The sequence below is a fragment of the Panthera uncia genome (assembly GCF_023721935.1).
Source record: "Panthera uncia isolate 11264 chromosome C1 unlocalized genomic scaffold, Puncia_PCG_1.0 HiC_scaffold_4, whole genome shotgun sequence".
Lineage (NCBI taxonomy): Eukaryota > Metazoa > Chordata > Mammalia > Carnivora > Felidae > Panthera > Panthera uncia.
In genome coordinates this window covers 100,634,504-100,658,137 of record NW_026057585.1, presented here as the reverse complement: position 1 = coordinate 100,658,137, position 23,634 = coordinate 100,634,504, and the positions used below count along the sequence as shown (strand labels likewise).

The window sequence follows — 23,634 nt, the reverse complement described above, 5'->3', positions numbered from 1 at the left end:
GCGTGTCGGCTGGCTTAAAAATAGAGGCTTAAATTTATTTTCCCAGGCCCGACTGGTGGACTGGGTCACGCTCGCCTACAAACCCGCAGCAGCCGTGAGCAGCTCAGCGCCCAGAGCCACTGCCTGCGCTGTGGGTGGCGATTTGAGATGCCCCCGTTTCTATATTTAATCCCAACTGACGGAGTGTGGGTGCCAGCCTCCTATATTAAGAAAACAATAGTAAGTTCATCCTATTTTCTTTTTTTTTTTTCTTTTTTTTCAACATTTTTTATTTATTTTTGGGACAGAGAGAGACAGAGCATGAACGGGGGAGGGGCAGAGAGAGAGGGAGACACCGAATCGGAAACAGGCTCCAGGCTCCGAGCCATCAGCCCAGAGCCTGACGCGGGGCTCGAACTCACGGACCGCGAGATCGTGACCGGGCTGAAGTCGGATGCTTAACCGACTGCGCCACCCAGGCGCCCCAAGTTCATCCTATTTTCACTGGCCCACCCCCAGTAACGGCAAGGGGTTATTCTGAGAGCCCGTGGGGTGACAGCCTCCTGAGACGGTCTGGCTTCTCCCTCCCAGGTTCCCAATGTACCTGTGGTCATCTCTGTGAACCAGGGCCAGGGGCAGGGGACTATTCAATGAGGTAATTAATAAGGATTCTTTTTGGCAACTGACACACAAGGTGGTAAAGATGGGTTTCTGATGCCAAAGTGTCAAAAGCGGGAACTCTGGCGGGGGCCTCAGACACAGCCCAGGAGCATCCCAGACCCAGGGAGTCAGGAGAAAGGGCTGCCCAGCCATGCTTTACCCCTCACCCTCGGTGTCAGGGGACTCGAGAAGGTCACAAGCGAACGCGCCTCCTGCCGTTTGAGAGTCGACGCTTCCCTGTTCTGAACAAGGCAGCAGGGAAAGTGGGGCAGGGGGACTGCTGCCCCAACAGCCAAGGGAGACTGGGGATAAGGTGGCGGTCCTGCGCATAAATCCCCTCGGTGCTCCCCACTTCGGGAAGGGCAGACCGAGGCCTGGAGTCCATGCAGGGCAAGGTCGCGTCTCTGCAGGCCAGGCACCAGTGCGGGTCAGTTTCCTCAAAGGAAACACTCAAGTCGGGGTGAAGGGCTGCAGAGCTGGGAGCCTTGTCAGGTCAGAGTCATGCTCAAGATACTGAACAGGAAAGCCACTGTTAGGGGATATCCGCGCCCCTAGTGATGCAGCGAAACAGGAAGCGAAAGTTAATTAATCTGGCACCAGAGACAGAAGATCCCAGTCCACTGGCAGAGGAGAGCATTCTGACGCTGTATGGCTGACCGGGTTTCTCCAGCAAAACGCTCTCACTTCCGGAAGAAAAGCGGGACCGCCGGCCAGCCACACACGTCTCCCAGGCTGGAGGAGGCCACTGAGAGGGCCAGGCGGCCGGAGGAGACCCGTTCCCGGGGTGGGCGTCAGCAGGGTCCTCACCGCCGCCAGCCCCGGACGGCAGGAGCGGCACCCGGGGTCTCCTGCCCCGCTCCCCACGGCCGCCTGCCTGGACACAAAGCTGCTCTCTGCGGCTTCGGACGCCGAGAACGACTTTCGCAAAACCAAAGATTCTTAGAAAGTAAGAACGGGGAGGAATGCGGCCGTCACCGGCACACCTGTTGGCCGCATGATGACGAAACTGAGACCCAAACCCGCATTCGCGTGCTCACCTCGGGGCCCCACGAGGCCAGTTCCCCAAGAGTCGGAAACGTGCCTCACTCCTCTCTTTTCTCCCTCCTCCCCAGCCAAGGCCTCGACACACTGTCTGCCACGCAGCAGGGGCTCCAGTTAAATGAGGCCACAAAACTGGAAAGGAGCATCTGTGCCTTATTCTGGATTTTGCAGTGAAATCAATTCCTCCCACAGGTGCTGTTTCCCAATGGAAACCAAGCAGCAAGAGCATCCGGGCGGGAGGCCTCCTCCTGCACCTCGTCTCCCAGATGTCCTCTGCTTGGGCCACCAGGCTTCTCCCTGCCCGTGTACCACCCACCTCCCTCCCTTCTGCCTTCTCCCTTAGGTGCCAGCTAAGCTGTGTGGTCCCCCAGCCTTGGGACCCCCGGGAGCCACGCGTGGCCCCTTGGCTGCCTGATGTTTGTGCGGCGTGTACGAGATCTGTCTCCCGCCGCTTCAGGCGGGCGGCATCGGCGTGGTGCTCTGCCGCGACCCTGGACCTCACACCCCCTCCCGCGCTCCTCCTGCGGGGCCGCCTCTGCTGCCGTGCTGTGGCCCTGCTTCCCTTGCAGGTCTACTCTGCTCCAGGCCCTGCACTCGGTGCTGGGGATGCAGCCGTGAGCACGTCACGCCAAGTCCCCACCCTGTGAGCCTGCGCTCCGGGAGGGGTGGGTGGTGAGCGCCTGTGAACACAGACAGCAGGTGGGGGTGGGGTCTACCTAACACAGGGTGCGGTGAGGGGGTTGGGGGGGGGGTGGACGGTGTGGGCAGGGCAGGGTCCACAGCTGGAAGTGCCCCAGGTGTCCTGGGACTGTGAAGGGGGAGAGCAAGGCAAGAGGGGGGACAAGATAAGGGGGGTCGGAGAGGCACAGGGGAGGGCCCTCCTGGAAAGCCTCATAAGGACAGAAGCGGCACAAATAAAAAGATCTGGTGTCTCCTGGGAGTGAGACAAGAGCCACCAAAGGGTCTGGAACAGGCTCGGCTTGACCGGATTTCTGGTGTAACAGGCTCGGCGAGGCTGCAGCATTGGGAAAAGAAGTGGTTCAGGGAAGTCGGGAGACCAGGCAAGAGGCCATTTCCCTGGTAATGGGGACTTGGCGGGGGAGGGCGGTGGAGGAGGTGAGAGCTCACATTCTGGTATGTTCTGAAGGTGGAGCCCAAAGGACGGGTTGATAGATGAGGTGGGGAGTCCGCAAGAGAGCCAGCCAGGCCACAGGAGATCACGGGGATTCTGGCCAGATCACCTAGGGGATGGCCTGGCTGCCACTACAGGGGGATGCCTGGGAACAGGGTCTGGGGGACCCAGGGACCCCAGCAGCCATCCCAGGGTGGGGGGTCCTGAGGACTCAGCTGGAGTCCAGGTGAGTCCCAGAGGGATTCCCAGAGAGAGAGAGAGAGAGAGAGAGAGCGCTCAGGGTGCAGGGAGGGGAGGAAGGGGTCTGGGGAGGGAGCTTGAGAGGGGCCGGATGAACTGTGAGTGCCGAGAAGGGCTCTCTGGCTTTGGCTCTGGCAGGTCAGAGGGCTCCTCAACAGGAGGGAGGTGCTGGGAGCAGGTTCGAGAGAGGATGATGAGAGAGACAGGAGGGACGGAGCGCAAGCGGCTTGCCGAGAAACCAAGCTGAAAGGGGCAGTGGAGGCATGGGGCACAGGTGGGCTGGGGACACCACTCTACTAGGAAAGAGATGACTGGCCTCCAGCTGGCCTGAGGACACCAAGGCCACTGTGACAATGGAACATCAGCGACTCTGAAGACAAAGGTTTTATGGCAGTCATGACTCCATCATTCATTCTTTTTCCAGCTGCAGAGCTGGGAGCCTTGTCAGGTCAGTGAGGTCACTCTAGAAATCAGGGGCCCCAGCCCAGCCAGTGCACACCCGCCTCCCCCAGACCGCCAGAGTGCGTCGGAGCTAGGGGTAGGGGCCCCAGCGGTACACTCACTCGCAGACTCACGACAGCACAGGACAGAAAGGCCCTCGCTCTGGCCCCTTCTTCTCTGAAACAGCAGCATTGGCTCCCGGAGCCCATCAGTGCTCACCCTTACCATGCGGGGCGTCCATTCACTGCTCTGACGACACCCGGGGCCGGGGTGCAGGCATGGCTGAAGCTGAAGAGGCAGCCTCAGCAAAGAGGCAGAGTCATTCCAGTCAGTGACCACCCCACCCTCAAAACCAGGTGCCAGGCGGGGTGAGGCAGAAGGCGTGGCTCCCCCACTGGACGTGGCCTGCACACAGGCCTGTCCTACGAGTGGGAAAGACGCCAGCCTGCCAAGTGGGACCCAACCTGGCAGCTTGGTCTAGGGACACTGGAGCTCCATCCGCAGTCTGACTTACTGCCTGCAATTCTAACAGAGAAAAACTGCCAATAGCTTAGGACCCCCCTCCTGGACTGAGAGCCTGTAAGCTCCCTTCCTTTCCCAGCTTTGGGGTCTTTCCCAGGGTAAATAAAGAGGACAAAAATAGGGGCACCCGGGGGGCTCTGTCAGTTAAGTGTCCGACTCGATCTGGTCTCAGGTCACGATCTCACGTGCCCCACGTCCGGGTCTACGTTGGCAGTGAGGAGCCTGCCTGGGATTTTCTCTCTCCCTCTCAAAATAAATAAATAAACTCAAAAACAGAGGACAACGATAATTGGCTGTAGGAACAATGTTCTCCCTCTTCCAGCTTTTAAGTAGTAGCATGAAGCAGGGAGCTGGGCGGCTGTCGTAGGGACACCTGGCCGACAAAAGAAGGTTTCAGAGCTGGGACTGGTTTTCAAAGGCAGGAAACACACTCTGGGCGCTGGATCCAAGCAAGGTTCACCCTTCCCGGCTGTGTCCTCTTCCCCTGGCCGTCCCGACCAACAGAATCACCGGGCAGCTCCAGCAACTGGAACACCTGGGCCTCCCCATGGCCTCCGGTCCTACTGGTTGGGCCCGGGCATCTGCATTTTTGAGTGCCCTGGTGATCCCCGCGGGCAGCAAGAATGAGACCACAATCCACAACCTCTCAGGATAGTGGACAGACCAACACTGTGGGAAGGATGAGCCGGCCAATGGGGCAAAACCCCTGAAGGGGGCAGGAAGAGGGTCCAAAGCCCAAACGGAGGGCCGACCCCACAAAAGCTGGCGAGACTGACGGGTAAGACCAGCTGCAAAGGCTGTGCTGGCAGGGGCGGGGCCTGGCAGGGGCGGGGCCTGGCAGGGGCAGGGCCAGAGCTGCAGGCATCTGATTCCATCTCAGGAGCAGCGGCTCCCCAGCGAGCCAGCGAGGTCGCTGCCGGACCTATGGATGCTTGGGGTGTTCAGGACCGGGTGGGGGGTGGGGGGAGGGGGGAGGGCACAGCCATCCAGAGCAGTGGCTGCAGAGGGAGGGTTTGTTAAGCACAGCACGGGGAGGGGGGCCCGGAAACTGCAGACCACACAATTTGTTATTCAGGAAGGCAGACAGCAGGAAGATGGTGGAAGGGCCCTGGGCAGAGGCTAGAATGAGCGGTGAGGATCGGGGAAGGGGGACAGGCAGGGGTGTGGCCAGACTCCCTGGATTTCTGAACGGGAACCTCAGAAGCCGTAAGGTGACGCACCAATGCCTCCAAGTCCCTGGGAAAGCATGCCAGACACAAACTGCAGATAAACCACTGAGCCCCCGAGAGAGTGCCCCCCATCAGTTCTCCCTTTCTTCTATAGCAACTCCAGTGTTCGACAGACGCATCTGGCCAGCTAGACCCACCAGCGGACGTGAGCGTTGGGTGCAGTTTCCCGGGAGCCCCACTGCCTCTGGGCGGAACACTGGTGCCACATTGTGCTGCCGCCCGGCAGAAACAGGGCCACCCCAGGGACAGCAGACCGAGGCAGAGGGAGCCTCCACGCGAGCCCCTGACCTCTCACAACTGCATCATTACACAGGACACAATAGTCCTCTGTCTTGTGGAAGCCACCATTTCGGGCCTTCAGCCCAGCAGCTGAATCTTTAAAAATTTTTTTTAATGTTTTATTCATTTTTGAGAGGGGGAGAGAGAGAGAGACAGAGTGTGAGCAGGGGAGGGGTGTGGGGGGGGGGCGGGGAGACACAGAATCCGAAGCAGGCTCCTGGCTCTGAGCCGTCAGCACAGAGCCCGACGCGGGGCTGGAACTCACAAACTGTGAGATCATGAGCCGAGCCGAAGTCGGACGCTTAACCGACTGAGCTGCCCAGGCGCCCCTGAACCTTTAACCTGGCTAATACATACCTTTCACGGGAAGCCACTGGAGGACGTGTTCCACCTAAACCAGCAAAGAGGAAACGGGAAGCTCTAGGAGTCTGAGCGCCTGGCCCCGGGGAGCCGTGCAGCAGGTGCAGGGAACGGGCGGGCCGGCTTGGGTGGGGGGAGGGTGCTCTCTCCAGGGAAACGTGAACCGAACGACTGCCTGGCGGGCAAGACTGTACTGAGAAGCATTTTACGGAGGCACGGAGGCTTAGCTGGGTGTTCAAAGTCGGTGGAAGATGAGGTGACGAGGAGGGACCGCGGTGACAAAGCCACACGGCGACGCAGTCGTGGCGCTCTGCCTGGCGTGGCGCGGGCGGTACTCACGCCGGCGGAGTCTGGGGATGATGCGCCGAGAGGCCCGGGGAGACGGAGCCACAGACATCCAAGCAGCACAGCCAGAGCGCTGCTCAAGTGAAGCGAGGGCAGGGGCAGCTGGGTTTGGTTAGAGGCCGTCTTGGACCCCCTTCCACAGAATACCTCGGTTTCAAATAATTAATTAAAAGTTTTTTTTAAAGTGCCAAAGGGAAAAAATCCAAGGCCGCCAGAAGTTCAGAAGTGCAGAATTCGTGCGGAGGACACCTCCAGTCCGCCCTGAGCGGGACGCTGGGCCACCCCCCAGGGAGCCCCCCACTATGGTCGTGGTCGGGCTGGTGGCGAGCAGAGACACCCCCTCCCGGGGAACGGCCCACAGAGGGCCAGGCAGGGAGCAGCCCAGAGGAAGAAAGAGGCATAGGGGGCGCCTGGGGGGCTCACTTGTTAAACGTCTGACTTCAGCTCTGGTCACGACGTCACGGTTCATGGGATCGAGCCCATGACTCCGCCTCAGAGTAAGATGCTTACTTTCGGGCTCAGATACCTGTGTTTTATCCTGTCACGAAGTAACGTCAATTCCCATTCTCACCGAGTGTTTTCAGCAAGGATGGGTGTCGGGCGAGTCTATGAAAAGGTCCTCACTGTGGCATGACCCTAAACCCCCCCCCCCCAGATATCTGCCAAGTCGCCTCCTCAGGGGCCACAACCGACAGTGGGCGAGGGGAGGCCTCACCCAGGACCCAGGGAAGGCAGAGGCCAAACCCCAGGCTGACGCTTGTGCGGAGGCCCTGACGTCAGAAGCAGGGGGGCACAGACGGCGGTCCCTCCCGGCACACTGGGCCAAGTTCCTCTGCACAGCCTCCTGCCAGCTCCCTGCTGCTCCTGCCTCCCTCAGTGAGTCACCGGAGGTCCCGTCCACGCACCCAGGACGGGACGCAAGACTGGGCATCTGACTGGCGTCCTGTATTCCATCTGGGACCTCCTCCCACACCCGCTACGCCCCTCACCAGTTTTAGCACAGCCAGCAGCCGGCGTCTGTGCTGTGTGTTTCTAAGTGGCGGGACAGGAGCGGGTTCACAAGATTAAGACTATCTCGGGTGTGAAAATCACAGAAAATGGCACGGGGGAATGGTTTCTGAAAGACACATACGCGGTACAGGATGACTGAATAAAAGCCAAATTGGCATCCATTTCCACGCAAGAGCTTCCCCTGCGATTGGCACCTACTGAATTACAGGTTAGAGGCAACTTTGATTCAAATGAGTTTAGACACCATCTATCGACAGCGTTCTCTCTGTAGGAAAACACCATAAAATCCCAGGTCTCTCGCGGGTGTTTCCAGCACCGTGTTAATTTTGTTCATTCGCTCCCGGTGAGTTAGCTGGTGCCGTTCAGAGATCGCATTTGATAAAAATATTAGGTGTGTTTTTTTTAACTTGTGGGCACAAAACCCCTACTAAAATAGGCATTAAAAACTGTAAAGCCATCGCAAACATGCCTTTGATGCGCTTCTTAAAAAACCGTGCCGGTATCGAACGGACGCAGCAGCCCAGGCCCCGTGGGTGAACACGATAACCCGTGGGGTTCCAGATTTCCAACAACTCCCTCACACCCTCCTGCCCATAAAGACAGAGCCCAGGCTTTTCAACAAGGAGACAGCGGATGGAGGAAACACCACCATCCCGAACTTCCAACACGCGGACGAGACAAGCAAAAGTTCTAGCACAGAGTTTCACAAATTCCCGGCGGGATGGAGCTCAGGCAGGCTGAAAGGCCGTTCTCAGCAGCTACAGGAGCCTGGGCTCGGAAGAGGGCCCCCCATTTCCAGGAGGCAGGTGAGGGCTGGTGGAGAAGAGGAGACGAGACGGCTTATGAGACCGCCCTGTCCTCAGAGTACGGAGATGCCCTGCCTGCCACCACACGCACGCGCCTGGAAAGTACTGTTGGTTGCAAAGCACGGCTTCCGATGGGTAGGATCTAAGTGAGTCGCATCTAAGGGCACCGCCGCCAGCATTTAGTTGAGAGAGGAAGACAATCATGGAATTAAAAATATACACGTATATGTACACAAAAAGAGGACTAGCTAAAAAAAAAAAAAAAGAAAAGAAACCAACTTAAAAAATATATCTCAAATCCCACAGCCCATTATCCTACGCTTCTCAACCTGAAAGTAATCTGTGCCTCCTGTTCACGAAACAGGTCCCTGGAAAGAGGCTCTTTGGCTCTGTGAGGCCCCGGAGGCCACACAAACAGTAAGATCAAGACTCGCTCCTGAGGCCTCCCCTGGTGGAAGTATCAGTGTAACCCTGCACAGAGTGGTACCACGTGAGCTGGGCTTTGAAGGATGAATAGGAGTTTTCTGAGGAGAAAATGGAAGAGCTGGGTACTCTGGACAATTGGAAATGAGAGCATAAAGGAAGGGCATTGTGTCAGTGCCTGTATATCTATTGTTTTCTGTAAATCACAAAAAGCAATTACACTTCACTAAGGTAAAAAGTGCCCCCTGTGAACCCAGAGCTAAGTCCTCCCTACGTCCCGCCGTACTTCCCGAGCCTTATTTAAGGTGGAGTCTGACCAAAGGAAGAAATAAAGAACAACCCAGCGGCAAAACCATGTTCAAGTAGCCACTCTTTGTTGGCGGGTCACTGTTACTCCCTGGTGACATCACTGTCCCCGGGAAGGCCCCGGCCCGACCCACAGGCGTCCACCAAACACCTCATGCTTATATGGTCCTGGGGTGGCGAGTGACCCTCCATCAGGACAGTCATCCATCTGACTCTCGTTTCCAATTTTAAAAACAGGCGCCGACTGTATTTCGGTGATTGATTATGCAGCTTCTTAAAAGTTTAAACTTCTCCTTCATTAAACACACGAGCCTAAACTAGGTCAGACGGCAGCCTGGTTCCCGGGGGATTAACGGGGACGTGCAAACGGGAGCCGCTGTCTTCTTACCTCCGTGCACGAAGCCGTGCAGGGTGCAGTCGGAAGGCCCCACCAGGTGGATCAAGCTGGACTGGCTGTAGCTGACCGTGTTCGGCTCTGGAATTGCAAAGGAGAGAGATCAGGCCTGGGGAACAGATCGCCGCCCGCGACGGAGCGCTGCGACAGAGCGCTACGCCGAGCTGACGGCTTGGGGGTGATTTCTCAACGTGCTCCGGCCGGGGAAGGGGAAGGCTTTCTCGGAGGCTGATCAGCCGCTCTGTCGGTGGGTCCTGAGGTCACTCCCCGTGTCCCCAACAAGGCCCTGTCCCGAGCCACAGGCAGCCAGCAGACACCTCGCCGCTACACGCTCCCAGGGCTGTGGGCACTCTCCATCGGGACGGTCTTCGGTCTGGCTCTGACTCCCATTTTGTAAACGATCGTGGACAATGTCGCAGAAACTTACCATGCAACCTCGCAAGCGTGTACATTTATAGCTCACCGAACGCAACAGCAAGGTGGAAACCAGGAACCTGAGGCCACAGACTCTGCCTCCCCGGCAGCACCCTGGGACTCCCGCCAGCCCCCAGTCTGCCCAGGAAGACTCGGCACCCAGAGGCATGCCAGCCTCTCCCTCCCAGTCACCGCCCCAGCTCACCAAATCCCCGGGGGGCATCCCTCCCTCCCTTGATGATGCTGCCGAAATAGCCGTAAGAGGCTACGCTTAAAACCAGACGTGATAAAACCCTGTCCCCAGAAGGCGGTTGTCATACCGCGGCACTGCCTCCTCTAACACGTGCGGGTAACACGGGTATAAGGTCTTCTGAGCAGACCCAGCCGCCGCTCCCACCTTCCGGAGCCTTCCGGGCAAGGATGACCCTCATTTGTCTCTTGCCCCGATGGCTGGTGTTCAGGAGGGGCGACCCTTCCCGCCCCAGCCGGGCGGGCCCATGGGGAAGCCGGCCCACAGGGCCACTGAGTGACGGGGACACAGTGCAGATGAGCAGGGGTCCTCTCTACGTGGGGCTGTGCACGGAACAGTCTGCACAAACGCTAATGTCGCCCTGCAGGCAAGAGCTGGTGGCACGCCGGTGTCTCCCCAGCACCACCCGTCCTCCCGAGACTGTCTGACGCTCCTCCCTACGGAATTCGAACCACCTGCTGGCCTGAAGGGGTCACAAGGCAGGGAAACTGGAGCCCGTGGAAACTGAGACCGTGAAGTATTTAACTCCAAACTCAAGACATTTTGTACTGGTCCTCGAGCCTCACAGCTTAGAGTGATTCAGACTCAAGTTCCGAGCACTTGTGTCACATGCCGTCCACTGAGAGGCCCCCGTGGAAGGCGGAAGAGGCCCTGGGCTGCGTGGGAAGCCATGAAGTGGCTCCAACTCTGGAAGGGGGGGGTGTCTGGTTCTCAGGGGCAGTCGGTTCTCACCTCTAGGGGGTCCCACGACTGGCCCTGCTCCCCCCACCTTCCTTCCTGGCTCACTGTGTGCGGTCAGAGGCAGGGGCCGGCTCCCGCGTGAGGTCCCAGCTCCCGCCTCGGGCTCTGCTGGGGGGTAGGAAGCAGCATCCCGTCCCGGGGTCAGGAGCTAGTGGAGGGTTGCCACGTGAGAGGCCACATTCTGGGGACTTGGCCATCCAGCCCACCCGTCTGGATGTGGGTCAGACTGTCATCACAAGGGGCCCCTCCACGAGCTGGTGGACAAGGACACTACCCAAAACCAACCGACAGACGACAGGGACAACTCCAAGAGAGGGGGGATGGGGTAACATCAAAAGCAGCGGGAAAGGCGCTCCAGGTGTCTCCTGGTGCCGCGGGGACTGCACGTAGTGCAGACGGCCCGTGGCTTTGACTCCAGGGAGGAGATGCTCCTCCCAGCTGCCACTTGAGTGCAGGCCTCCCAGGCCCTAGGGGTGTCCAGGATTCTGCCCTCCCCGGTTTCTAATTTCACTGGGAAATGGCAAAGACACACCCCCAAATCCCTGTTGTGCTACGGGAGGTGCAGGTAACGGTCCCTGCTGGTGAGGCTGCACCCAGCCAGGGCCACGCCTACAGCCGGCCTCGGGGGCTCAGACACCTGGAGCGTCCCTGCCTGGGGACAGCCGGAGAAACCACAAAGCACACTGATGACGACCCTCTCCTCGCCTGTCAGAGAAACACCCCCAGTCAGCGCTGTCCGGTCCACAACACGCTGATCTCAAACGCCGACTCCCTCGAGCCCTGTCTCTGCAAAGCACGCGAGCGGACAGCAGAAAGGCCCCGAGAGCCAAGGGGGCCTGCTCTGCTGCCCGCGTTCGTGTCCTACTCATAAAAGACGCGAAAGCCACTCTTGCAGCACAAATGAAAATTCAGTCTCAAATCTGGCCCAATCTCAGGAACTGCTTTGACCAGCAAAGAGGTCTGCAGGTGAAGGTTTTAAAACATCAAACCATGGAGAACTGCACACAAAAGCTCTGTCGTGTCAGATGTCTATTTACTCAAATGACAAGCCATTTGAATACTGACCACGATCTAGTCAAAGAGATGCCCCCACTGTTCTCGAATGGCATTCAAAAGTTATCAGTTAGGCCATGTCTAATAATTTAATGTTCTCAGACCTTGAACCGATAAGCTTTTAATAAGCGAAAGCACCAAAATTCTGATGGGGAAAAACAACACCCCCCCCCACCCCGGCCACACCCCAGTCCTGCTTCCCTCGGCCATGAACTTGGCACCCACGGGGCTCTTCGCAGGTGGGCCTGTGTCTATTTTTTTGTGTGTTTGGTTCCCCGTCCCTGGTCGTCCTCAGCGGCCTCTCCTCTGTTCATGTTCCGCGCCTCAGGTGAACCACAGTGATACCTACGGGAAAAGACTCTGCCAAGTGCAAGGTGGAGCCACAGAGACTCGGGGGCTGTTACCGCTGCCCATGCTGCCTTAATGAATACATAAGTGGGCATCAGAATTGGGGCCCCACCCAAAGGAAACCCTTGAAACAGCCAGTTTGGAAGCAGAAATGAGAGTGAGTGGAGCCCAGAGACCTGGGGCATCAAGGTGGGAAAAGCCTATTGCTTCTGGGGACCGAGGGGCACAGAGATCAAAGCCCATCACCACTCAGCCCACGAATGTGTCCATGCGAGAGTGTCAAGGAAGCCACCGTCCAGCTGAGAGAGCTTGAGAAGTGTGCCTGGAAAGGACTCTCAGCGTGACTGTCACAAGAAGCCGACAGGAAGTCAACAGATCCAATACCCACTAAGTTCAGGAGGGGAAAACCTCTGACGTCCCCCATCGCAGACGAGCAGGTGCCCACTCCAGTGAGGCCGAGGAGGACAGCGGACACGAAGACCCTTCCGGACAGCTGAAAGGGACTGAGAGGACCCACCCTCACCCCGAGGGCAGCACCAGGGTCTCCTGCAGGCCTTCCCCTGGCCAGGAGGCTCAGCCCTGGGAACAGGTGAGCGTGTCTGCCCCCACCTGCTGTCCCGCCTCCGTGTAGACAGTGCTAGTGCAGGGGGCCCATTGTTAGTTCCCTGGCTCCTGGCCCCTGGTCCCCAAAGTACTGCATCTAAATGCAACAGGAGACCACACACAACCCGAGACACTGCTCTCTGACGCGAGCTGGACAGGATTTCCGGGTGAGGTGACCCACACGTGCGAAGGAATGAACAGGTGGACAGCAGGCAGGACGGGGCAGTCCCTTCTCCTCACCTTCTCCACGCATGGCCCCTCGCAGGCTGCCCAGGGGCGTTGCTGCTTCCGGGCCCGACCATCAAAATCCCAGATGTGTGAGCCTGCCTGCTCTTTCCCCTTCCAAGAGAACCCCGGAAGCTACCTGTTAAAGAGGCAGAGCCCCAAGACAGAGTCCACACCATCTGCAGGACACCCCCTGATTAGGAACACCCGGTTTGGACTTCATAGGAAATGAACCTCTAGTAAGTTAGGCACTAGGATTTTAGGGTTCAGAAGCTACAGCAGCTACCACGACCTTGGCTAATACAGAGCCAATTCTTTGAACCTCAACTATACGATGACATCCGGAACCTGAGTGAGGTCCCCAGGGCAGTGACAGGAGGGGATCAACACGGCCATAAACAAACACAAAATTCCCCTTTACTGTGTTTGCAGCCAAGGAAACAGAGGCGCAGGGAGACTAAGCCCCTGTGGAGGCAGAAGTGGGATTCAGACCAGGGCAGTCTGACTCTACACAACCTTTCCCTCGCTGCCCAGCCCCTGCCTCCCCACACCTCACTCCCTCCCCAGAGCAAGTGCTCACGGGCACAGGATGGTGGGACCTGGTCAGATCCTGGTCAGATCCGAGACGGGCACCAAGCACTCTCACGGATGGCTTGGAGAGGACGTGCCCGTAGGGGTGGCCGGTCACAGGCCGGCCACGGGGAGGCAGAGCCCGGGCCCAGGCCAACAACCAGAGCCAGGTTGACTTTGTCCTGAACCTTACAGCTCCCCCAAAAGGCTCCAGATGGCCAAACAGTCCCTACATGGTCAAAGCTGGACATCTGATGGCCGTGGATCAAAGAGTTCAAGGTAATTCTATTTTCTCTCGTCAGATGGAGAAAACAATAAGAAAAGCTGGGTTTTAAAGAGCTCCCAGACTCTCTGAAAAGGCATCTCAAGGATGAGGTCAGCCCTGGACGGGGGTTGCTAGGCAACAGCTGGCTGAAATCTGGTTCTGGTCTCAACAGTGACAGAGAGCCGCAGATACGTGGGGTGGCGGGGGGTCCTCCCACAGGAAGGGGCTCGAGTGTTGGAAAGACCCCCAGCGCTGAGCACACGCTCGGCCCTTCCTGCTGAGCTCCTGTCCTGCTGGCTCAAGCACAGCCGCCAGACGCAGCCCATGCCGAGCCACGCAGGAGGTGGTGGCCGGTCCTGGGGAGCCCGTCCTGCTCCAGGCACTGGGAGCCCTGCCAGGCCGAGGGCAGCTCTATCGGGAAACTGAGGTCAGAAGTACAGATGACATTCAAAAACACAAGCAACGGACATATGACTTCCCGAAGAAGCATTTAAAAGCCGGTCCCCCTAAGCCAATCTTCTGAGAAAGATGCATTTTTATTGGAACACAGAAAAGTAAAAAATAAAAGCTTGTAAAAGTCTGTCAAGAAAGCTCGAGCTTCAGAAGGCCACCTTTGGTTAATATCTTTGGAGAGTAACAGATTCGAGAAACATTATGTACCAGATTTACAGTCAAACACCATAGCAAACAGAAAATAACCCCATGCGCAAAGGGACTTTAACCTGGAAACCGTGAGCTTTATATTCAGTTTCCCAGACAGTCAAAGGAGGAAACCAGGACCGACCTCAGGTTCTCAAAGCCCCGGACTCGGCCCTCAGCCCAGCTTCCATCCCAAGCACTCGCCAGAAACCACCCAAGGAGGGGAGCGCCCTAGCAGACCCCACGTGCCTCCCCGACTTCTCCTCAGCCCTGCCCTTGCTGCTGGCCTGACACTGTCTCCCCCTCCTGTCTAATGAGAACACTGGTCACGGGGCACCTGGGTGGCTCAGTCAGTTGAGCGTCCAACTCTTGACTTTGATGCAGGTCATGATCTCAGTTTGGGAGATCGAGCCCCAGGTCGGGCTCTGTATTGAGCATGGAGCCTGCTTAAGGTTCTCTCTCTTCCTCCCTCTGCCCCTCCTTCATACACATTCTCTCTCTCTCTAAAAAAAAAAGAAAAACAAAAAAGAACACTGATGATGACTGGATTTGGGGCCCACCTGGGTAAAGCAGAACGACCTCATCTCGAGGTCCTTCACTTGACTACACTTGCAAACACCCTTTCTGCAACTAAGGGTCCAGACACGGACGTGTCTTCTGGGGAGAGCTGCCGTTCAGCCCCCTCCAGTTTCTCTGTCCCCGAATTCCCTCAGCGCCGAGTGTGTACCTCTCCTAAGAACCCCCACCTCGCCTCCCTCACATCATTTGTCGCCCTCCATATCTGTGCCTGACCAGCCTGTGCGCTCACCCTCCCAAAAGCAGAGCCCGGGTCTGACGCCCTCAGCAGAGGTCTTAGGGCCTGGGGCAGACCTTCGTCATCAGGAGGGACCCCAGGCCTGTCTTGTGGGTTACTGTGTTATCAACAGACCGTCTATGTACTTTTTATCTTTAGAGATACCGCTTCATAGAATTTCATCAGAGCAGCAACATTTCGGACGAGGAATTTGTCATTTTGGCGTTTGCTGGAAAGCAGAGGTGAAAAGAACAGTCAAGACACCAACCCACGCACAGTCCACCAGCCTTCCCCGTGGGCGGGTTTGAGGCTGGAACATGAGAAGGATAAGGGGGAGACGCACAGGAAGGGACCAAAAGGTTTGCAGACTCTTGTGCAAATAGACCCCACCTGGGGAAGCCAGGACACGCCGGCTGAACGGCCCAACTCGAAGCCCAGAAGGTCCTGTCCTCATGTGTACCCTGCTGCGCCGTCACCAGCGTCCCTACCCCGATGGTGGATGTGGCCTGCAGCCAGGGCAAGTGGGTGGGTGGCCAGAAACTTTGTCTGGCCCGGGCCCTGGAGCTCACTGTGGTCCTGGTTAGTGGAAGTCGGGGCACAGCTCAGAGTGAGGAGAGGGATTCCTCGGGACAGGTCCTCAGCTGTCAGGGACCAAACCAGGAACTCAGACACTACCTGTGTCTGGGGTGCCCTGAGGTGTCACCTACGGAACCCGGCAACAACACACAGCATGTTCCGGAGAGCGCTCTCCACGCAGATAAAACGTGGTCACTGCGTGTGCAGGGGAGACACAGGTTACCAGGAAGACCCACGTCCCAAGCACTCACCGTGTCCCGATGGGAACAGACAGCCCCAGAGACCCTGCCCTGAACTGTCTGGGCACCGGGGAAGCCGTCTGCTCAGGACGCGGTGGGGGAAGTCCCATCTGCAGGGAACCATCCCTGGACCCATGTGTTCGGATTCTGGATGGACACGCTGTTAAAGCCGGCCACCTGGACGTGTGGGCAAGGGGGCAAAAGACCAGGAGGACGCGGCCCGAGAAGGCACCGGAGCACCCACAGAGCGTTCTCGCCCGCACAGCCAGGGAGGCCATTTGCCACGGCGACACGTGAGTGGCGGGCTGGCGAGGAACAGCGTAGGAAAAGCTGTTGCCATTTGTGTTTTTTATGAACTGGAAATCCCATAAGAAATGTGCTCCTGAGCACATGGGGGGCGCGGGGGAGGACACAAGAACAACTCCATGCCCGGGCACCTCCACTCTGCCCAGGTAGCGGGGCCTCTGCCCCAACACTCCGCGGGCCGCGGGGCCTCGCTGAGCCCTCCCGCCCCCTCGTTGCTGACTGTGCTGCTGGGGAGGGGTCTGTATGGTGCGCGGACAGGGGACGGGGCCCCGGGGAGCCCAGAGGGCCTGGTCGCAGGCGACAGCGCCAGGTGTGGGGGCCGCACTGCCCCTGAGAGGAGAACTTTCCACACGGGCTGGCGGAGGTTCGTCCCCCATCCCGCACCCCAGCCTCTACCTGGGTTCGGGACGGGCTGCACGATGTCTCCGTTTCTCCACTTGGTCTCCATGCGCTCCAGCTTCTGGGCCTCGTACCGCTTCCGGCCCTCCTCCTCCTGCTCCTGTCGGGAATACTGCGGGGAAGCGCGGACAGACGGTCAGGCCGGCAGCAGTGAGCCTGGCCTGCCTCCCCTCGGCCTCCCCGGCCGGGCCTGGCTCAGCCTCCTGGGCTCAAGGCTTCCTTGTGTGGTGGCCTACATTTACGTAACTGGAGCCATCTATTGTTTTCCCGATAACACACGTCTAATATAAACAGCAAAATACACAGAAGGTGGAAATCTCAGTCAAATGTTTGCTTCATGTGCTTTCTAGAATTGTTGTTATGCCCACGTCTATATAGATAGTTCCACCATGCTATGTGAGAAGTTTCTTTCTTTTTTTTTTTTTTTAAACTGTATACTTAAAAAAAATGTTTCTTTTGAGAAAGAGAGAGCAAGCCGGGGAGGGGCAGAGAGCGAGGGAGACAGAGAATCCCAAGCAGGCCCCACACTGTCAGCAGGGAGACCAATGCGGGGCTCAGACTCCCGAGCCCTGAGATCATGACCTGAGCCAAAACCAAGAGTCCAAGATTCGGACACTCAACCGACTGAGCCACCCACATGCCCCTGTGGGAAGTGTCAAAGTAGCAATATTTCCTCCTTTCACCGCATTAGCAGAACTTACTAACCTAACATGACTTAGGGGAGAGGCCCGGTTCATATGCGTGAGCGTTTAGCCTGCTCCCAATGTCCCACTGCTAAAACAACATCACGTCAACAATCAGTTACTTATTTCATTTTACACTTGCCCTTCCCTTCCTGGGATTCATTCCTGGACACTGAACTACAGAATCCAGGGAGCCCCAACAGGGTGAGGAGAGAGCAGGTTTTCAGCGTGCCCTCGACATCCTCACTCTGCTGACCCCCAGCGTGTCCAAGAGGCTGCAGGTTTGCAAGGAAGGCTCCCCAGAGCAAAGACAGCCCCACTGGAGCTTTCTTAATGGATGACAGGGGTTTGGACCCAAGAAGTTAAGAAATAAACGTGAATATACAAAAACTGGCACAAAAACTGGGGTTCCTTGGGCACAGAGAGAGATGCTGGGTTTCCCTGACGTGACGGCAAGGGCCCCGTCCTCCGGCCCCGTGTAGGGTACACACGCCCTTCCTGTGGGACGTGAGAAGACCAGACCAGGTCCCCGGGCCCTCTGACAGCTGCTTCCCCCAGGGGCCCGGCCCTCTCCCTTCCCGCCGCCACGGCCCAGGCCCCCTGTGCTGACTGTGGCCCAGCCATCCTCCTTTGGTTGGTTCCAACATCTGCCCCTTCATTCCCTCAGCCAGCATTCCTGGCTGAGCCCACGGAGTGGCTACTAAGCTCAGGGCCCCTTGTTCCCTTCTCTGTCCCCCCATGAAGGCTCTCTGACTTAGGCAAATTCATTTCAGGTTGCAATTTTAGAGCTCCTTTCAAAAGCTACTTTTAAACTTCTTGATCTTCCTGCTCGTGGCTCTGCCCCAAATCACACAGGGTCTGAACACCACTCTGCGGCTTAATTACCATTATCTGAGGCTCAGAGAGCCTGTCTCCAAAGGAGGCTGAGAAAGGAGCTGAGTGGTTTGTTCAAAAGAAACAGACCATGAGTGTTTAAGTTGCAGTGGATAATTTACCCTTTTCCTCCATAAGTGAATTGTTGCTTCCCGTCCCACTGTCCAGAGTAAAGGCCCTAAGAGCAGAGTCTGTGCTGTGCCTATCTGGAAAAATCCATGGTTGAACTCAACTGTCCTCAAGAAATGCCTTTTAAAGAGATTTAAAAAACAAAATTTTTTTTAATGTTTATTTATTTTTAAGACAGAGACAGAGCATGAACAGGGGAGGGTCAGAGAGAGAGAGGGAGACACAGAATCCGGAGCAGCTCCAGGCTCTGAGCCGTCAGCACAGAGCCGGACGTGGGGCTCAAACCCACAGACCGCGAGATCATGACCTGAGCCGAAGTCGGACGCTCAACCGACTGAGCCACCCATGCGCCCCTAAAGAGATTTTAAGAAAGAGCCAACCCCTGCCCCGCCCCCGCCCGGAGCCTAATAAATCCTGGCTGTGTGCAGCCACATGGGGCCTGGCGGGGCCCCATCCAGACTTGAGCCACGAAGGCAGAGGAAACGCAGCCTCCTCACAACCGTTGCCCTGCTGGCTTTAAATCTGGGGATAAAATCACTAGAGCATCCCAGTGATGGGCTGGTACCCCACTCCCATCCCCAAGGGCTCGCCAAGCCCAGCTGATGTGAATGAAGCAGAAGCCAGCTCAGCCCAAATGTCCCAACTGTCTGTGCAAGACTCTTAAGTGCACATTCGGACACTGGAAAAAGCCCCAAGCGTCCACTCTCCACCACCCACCAGGTCTCTCCAGGGCCGTGCTGCCCCCCCGGCCACCGCAGGAATCTTTCTCCTGTCACAGGGATACTGGGGTCCCTGTTTCCTGGAGAAGAAGGTGGAGTTATTTAACACTGCACACGGTTGACGGCTGGGCTTCTTCCAGGGAAATGTGCACATGCAGTAAATCCATGAGCACACGAGCGTGTGTGTTCTAAGGTATGTGTGTGCCTGTGACATCTACATGTGTATCTGTGAGATATGTGCGACATACACGTAGATAATATATACATATATATACACGCGAAAGAGACATGTAATACACACGCACCAAGACAGAGATGTGTGTTCTCGGATAAATGACAGCTGTCAAAGGTTGACAGGAAGATTCAGGGGGGGTATTAGGAAGCCTTGTGGCTAAGCTGCCAGCAGATAAGCATAAACGCCAGAGAGACACAGCTTTCCAGGATCAATCAGGACAATGAAAACAGCAGACCTATATTTCAAAGCAACTGAAGGCTTATATGTGGGCCTCACACGTGGGGGAAGAAAAGCTCCCATAAATATTAGCAGCGGCTGCAGCTGGGAGCTGGGTGGTTTCTCCCATCTGGAGAACTTGCCGCTTCCGCCTCTACAAGGGCAAAGTTGGTATTTATGTCTTATCAAAGCCGGCTGAACAAAGGGGTTGGGAAAGCTCTGGGCCCCTCCGGGATGTGGGGGTGAGTGCTCCCTGGGGAGGAGCTGCCCTGGCCCTCTGGGGGGACAGGAACCGGCACGCCACCCACCCCGTCCTGCTGGCTGAAGACCCAAAGCTCTCAGCCCCCGGGGCCCTGAGGAGCCAGAGGAAGCAAAAGCTTACGTGCTCAGCCCCAGAATCTTCCCTTGGTATCAACCCCGTAACACATATCAGATGGCGCTGAAGCCACAGAAAAGGTCTGCCAGAGACTTCTAAATTCTGTGGCATCTGAAAACTAAATCAGTTTAGTAATTATGTTGTACTTACATGCGGATATGGCTAATTTAACGCCAAGTGCTTAGTGGGAAATGTGAAGGCAGAGGCAGGTACGTCTGTTAATTTCTAGAGAGAAAAAGTCACTGTGCCTCAGACTTGGGTCTTAAAGCCCCTGCACCAGTCAGTGGTGCAGGGACGGGAGAGACGGAGGAGAAGGGAGAGAGGCGGCGGGGTGGGGCTGGACTGAAGGGCGGTGTTCTGGCTTGAACAGGGTCCTGTCAAAGCTCCTGCCTCCCCCGGGACCGGTACAAGTGGCCTCTCACAGCATCGGAGTCTGCGCGGGTGTAATCAGCGGGGATGAGGACATACTGCATGTGGACCCCCGTGCCACTGGCTGGGGCTCAGCTAGGCAGGGCACACACAGACACCCGAATGGGAAGTCTGAGGCAGAGGTGGGAGGGGTGCTCCCACCAGCCAAGGAGTGCCCGCAGCCGCCAGAAGCTGGAAGAGGCAGGAAGGGTCCTCCCTGGGGCCTCCGTCCCAGCAGCCCAAGGACACTCACACAGACATGACCAGCAGGAGCCATCGGCCCCACACCCCGGCCCTGAGAGTCCACACACTCTCCTCGCTTGTGCAGGGGTGGGTGACACAGTGCTGTTGGGGGTGGGGGGAGCGCTGCCTCCCTTCTCTCACAATTCCAAAGGACTGGCCACCAACCTGACCCCAGGCCAAGGTCTAAGCACCCTTCCTGTTCAATGCGGAGAGGGCTCCCCTGCCCCAAGGTGTCTTTGTAAAAATCTAGACTACACGGCAGCCGGAGCCCCGCGGCCGGCCATCCCCACCCGGGGAAATGTGCCACCTGGGCCTGGACTGTCCCCGGGGGCCCAGACAGGGTGTATGGTTAGACACTGAGCTGGTGGGCAGAGGGTGGGAGGCCAGTCTTACCCTGCAGGGGCGCAGGGGAGTGAGAAAGCCTGTAGGGGAGACAGAGCGGGCCTCCCCTAAGTGGGAAGGGCCTGTGCCAGGGGGTCCCCAGGAGCAGGGCAGGGACAGCTGGGCCCAGCCAGGATCGCCCGGCTTCTCTGTGAGCTATGTGAGCAGACACCGGTCCCCACCTATCTGGTTCTCGGTTCCATTACTTGAAAAAATGTTGTTCTCTGGGCACCAGGGAGCTTAGGTGGCTAAGCATCAGACTTGATTTCAGCTCAGGTCACAATCTCACGGTTCGTGAGATAGAGTGACGAGTTGTGAGACTCAGCTCCACACCACCAGTGCAGAGCCCGCGTGGGATTCTCTCTCTCCCCCTCTCTCTCTGCCCCTTCCCTGCTCGTGTGCGCACGTCTTCTCTCTCTCTCTCTCTCTTTCAAAATAAATAAACTTAAAAAAATGTCGTTCTCTGTATGTCGTGACGGCAGGGAAATGCTAACTGCAGCCACAGGACCTTTCTCTCTGAGAAGAGCTTGGGTGTGAGAACTAACGAGAGCTGCAGATGTCCACGGAGGAGCTGTCATGCGTGTCCTGGAAACACGAAGGGACTGGGGTCACGGGAGGAGGCGAGGGGCAACCTCAGGGAAGGAACGAAATCCTTCACTGGCACCATGTTCACCCTCCAAAGCCTGCCCACCCCAGCGCGCCCACAGCGGGCCCAGAAACAACCAGAACACGATGGGCTCCCTCCGTGCAAAGATGCCTCTGTCTGCAGCAAAGCCACAAGGACAGAAGCAAGGGTGGTGGCAGGCACCAGCAGGGGCAAGTGGAGGGAGAAGAGGCTGAAACAGAGATGTCTTAGCGTCTGTTTCCTTAGGGACCACGAAGGGGAGCAGCTGGCCTGGGCCAGGCAGCCTGGAGGTCCTGGCTCTCGGCAGAAGGACCTGTCACCCAACACCGTCCTGGCCCCCACCTCTCCTCCGGTCGGGAGCACGAGGAAGGGTCCTCCAGGAAGGGCATCTGGCTGCACGGGGCCAGCCTTCACTCACGTTCCCATCAGGGAAGATCCCAGGCAGGGACACCCCCTCCACTGGCATTTCTTGTTGGCAGGCCGGCGCCCAGCCCCTGCGGCTCTCCAGGGACGTCTGTGTGGCCGATGACCAGGCCTCTGCCATCTGTCCCCAGAGGGAAGTGGAAGGGGGTCTCCTTACCACGACTGGAGGCACCTCCAGGACCTTGTCCACGTTCTTCAGTGACAGGGGCACGTACCACAGGGTGGCCTTGTTGGTCAGCTTTTTAGTTCCTTCAGAGAAAAAAAAACAACACATGAGTGGTGACACAGGGAGACCACAGGAAGTTCAGGGCACAGGGCAGGCGGGACTGAAACACACCTCTCTCGGGCCCCTAATCCCCAAGGCCTTTTTGAAAAAAATTTTAACGTTTGTATTTATTTTTGAGAGAGAGAGACAGAGTGTGAGCAGGGGAGGGGCTGAAAGAGAGGGAGACACAGAATCCGAAGCAGGTTCCAGGCTCTGAGCTGTCAGCACAGGGCGCAATGTGGGCCTCGAACCCACGAACCGTGAGATCATGACCTGAGCCCAAGTTTGATGCTCAACTGACCGAGCCACCCAGGCTCCCACCCAAAGCCTTTTTTAGCCACAAGGTGCGAGCGGGGGCTGGAGCACCGGAAGCCAGCACCATCCCCACCACAATGCTGCCCTCTGGAGCGTGCTGGAGAGGCTTCAGTTCACACACCTTGAGCCTGGGGGGTCCCGGCTTTCCAGCACTTGCTGACACAGAGGGCGCCACCTGCAGGCACTGCCTCCTTGCGGGTATTTGATGGAAGGGAAGTTTGGTCCCCAAGACGCCCAGAAGCCTGAGCAGCCTCAGGTGGGGCCCTCACTCAGCACCTCCCGGAGAAGAGGGGACAAAGCCAGGGGACTCAGCCCAGGCCGAGCTCGGGTTCCCGCAAACAGGTCCGGCAGACCCTGAACTTCTGGTCAAGCACGCTCTGCTGAGAAGCTTCACGCCACAGCGCTCAGCAAGGGGACATCCACCTGCCTCAACACCACTGAGAAGAGCTCCCGCCACACAGGGGCCAGAAGGACAGCGGCACGTGGGCGGGAGGCTCGGGGAGTCACCGAGCCAGGGCACATGTGGGAGGCCAGGGGGTGGGGGTGGGGGGGCTGGCCAGGCCACAGACCCTGGCACAGGTGCACAGCCAGCCGGGTGAGGCCGGTCCTTCACACTGGACGCTTGGATTCACTGCTGACTCAGAGCTCCCATCCAGAAACTTCAGAGTGGAGTGCTGAGAGACAGTCAGTGGGCCGCTGACTCCCACTCTGGGCGGAACGACAGGGAACAGAACCCTCGATGGGGCTACCACAGAGGCCTGTCTGGGCTGAGAACCCTGGACCAGAAAAGTCGAGAGTCACTTAGTCCACTCCCCCTCACCTGTACTGGAGGACCCCGGAGCCCAGAGGGGTCAAGGGATTTACCTAGGGTCCCACAGCAACTCGGTGCCACTCAGACCCAGGCAGGCCTCCGGGATCCCAGTAATTTCAGGGAACTATTGGCAAGGATGCCTTCAAAGAGTAGCTTCTCAACATGGAAGATCCCCAACGTGGAGACCGGTAGGTACATCTGCAGGAAGCAAGCGTAGCAGACACGGGGCAGTGAGGCCTGCTCTCTGAAGCCCCTCTTGGAGCTCCCTTCGCCTCAGTTCTTTCTGACCTGCCTTCCCAAAGGGGGCCGGGGGCTCTGGTCTCCTCCTCTACACACAGCCCTC

The 23,634-nt window shown here is 57.7% G+C and overlaps 1 protein-coding gene across 2 annotated transcripts in view; it reads right to left on the bottom strand.

Annotated features, from left to right (window-relative positions):
- The window catches only part of ACOT7 (acyl-CoA thioesterase 7), a 102,305-nt gene that overhangs the window by 35,199 nt on the left and 43,472 nt on the right, over positions 1 to 23,634 (bottom strand). For both annotated transcript variants that reach the window (XM_049618195.1, XM_049618194.1), the window contains 3 exons: positions 22,058 to 22,149; positions 16,587 to 16,701; positions 9,163 to 9,249 (listed from right to left, as the gene is read on the bottom strand). In XM_049618195.1, coding sequence (XP_049474152.1) covers positions 9,163 to 9,249; positions 16,587 to 16,701; positions 22,058 to 22,149 — 294 coding nt within the window. The remainder of the gene's footprint in view (positions 1 to 9,162; positions 9,250 to 16,586; positions 16,702 to 22,057; positions 22,150 to 23,634) is intronic.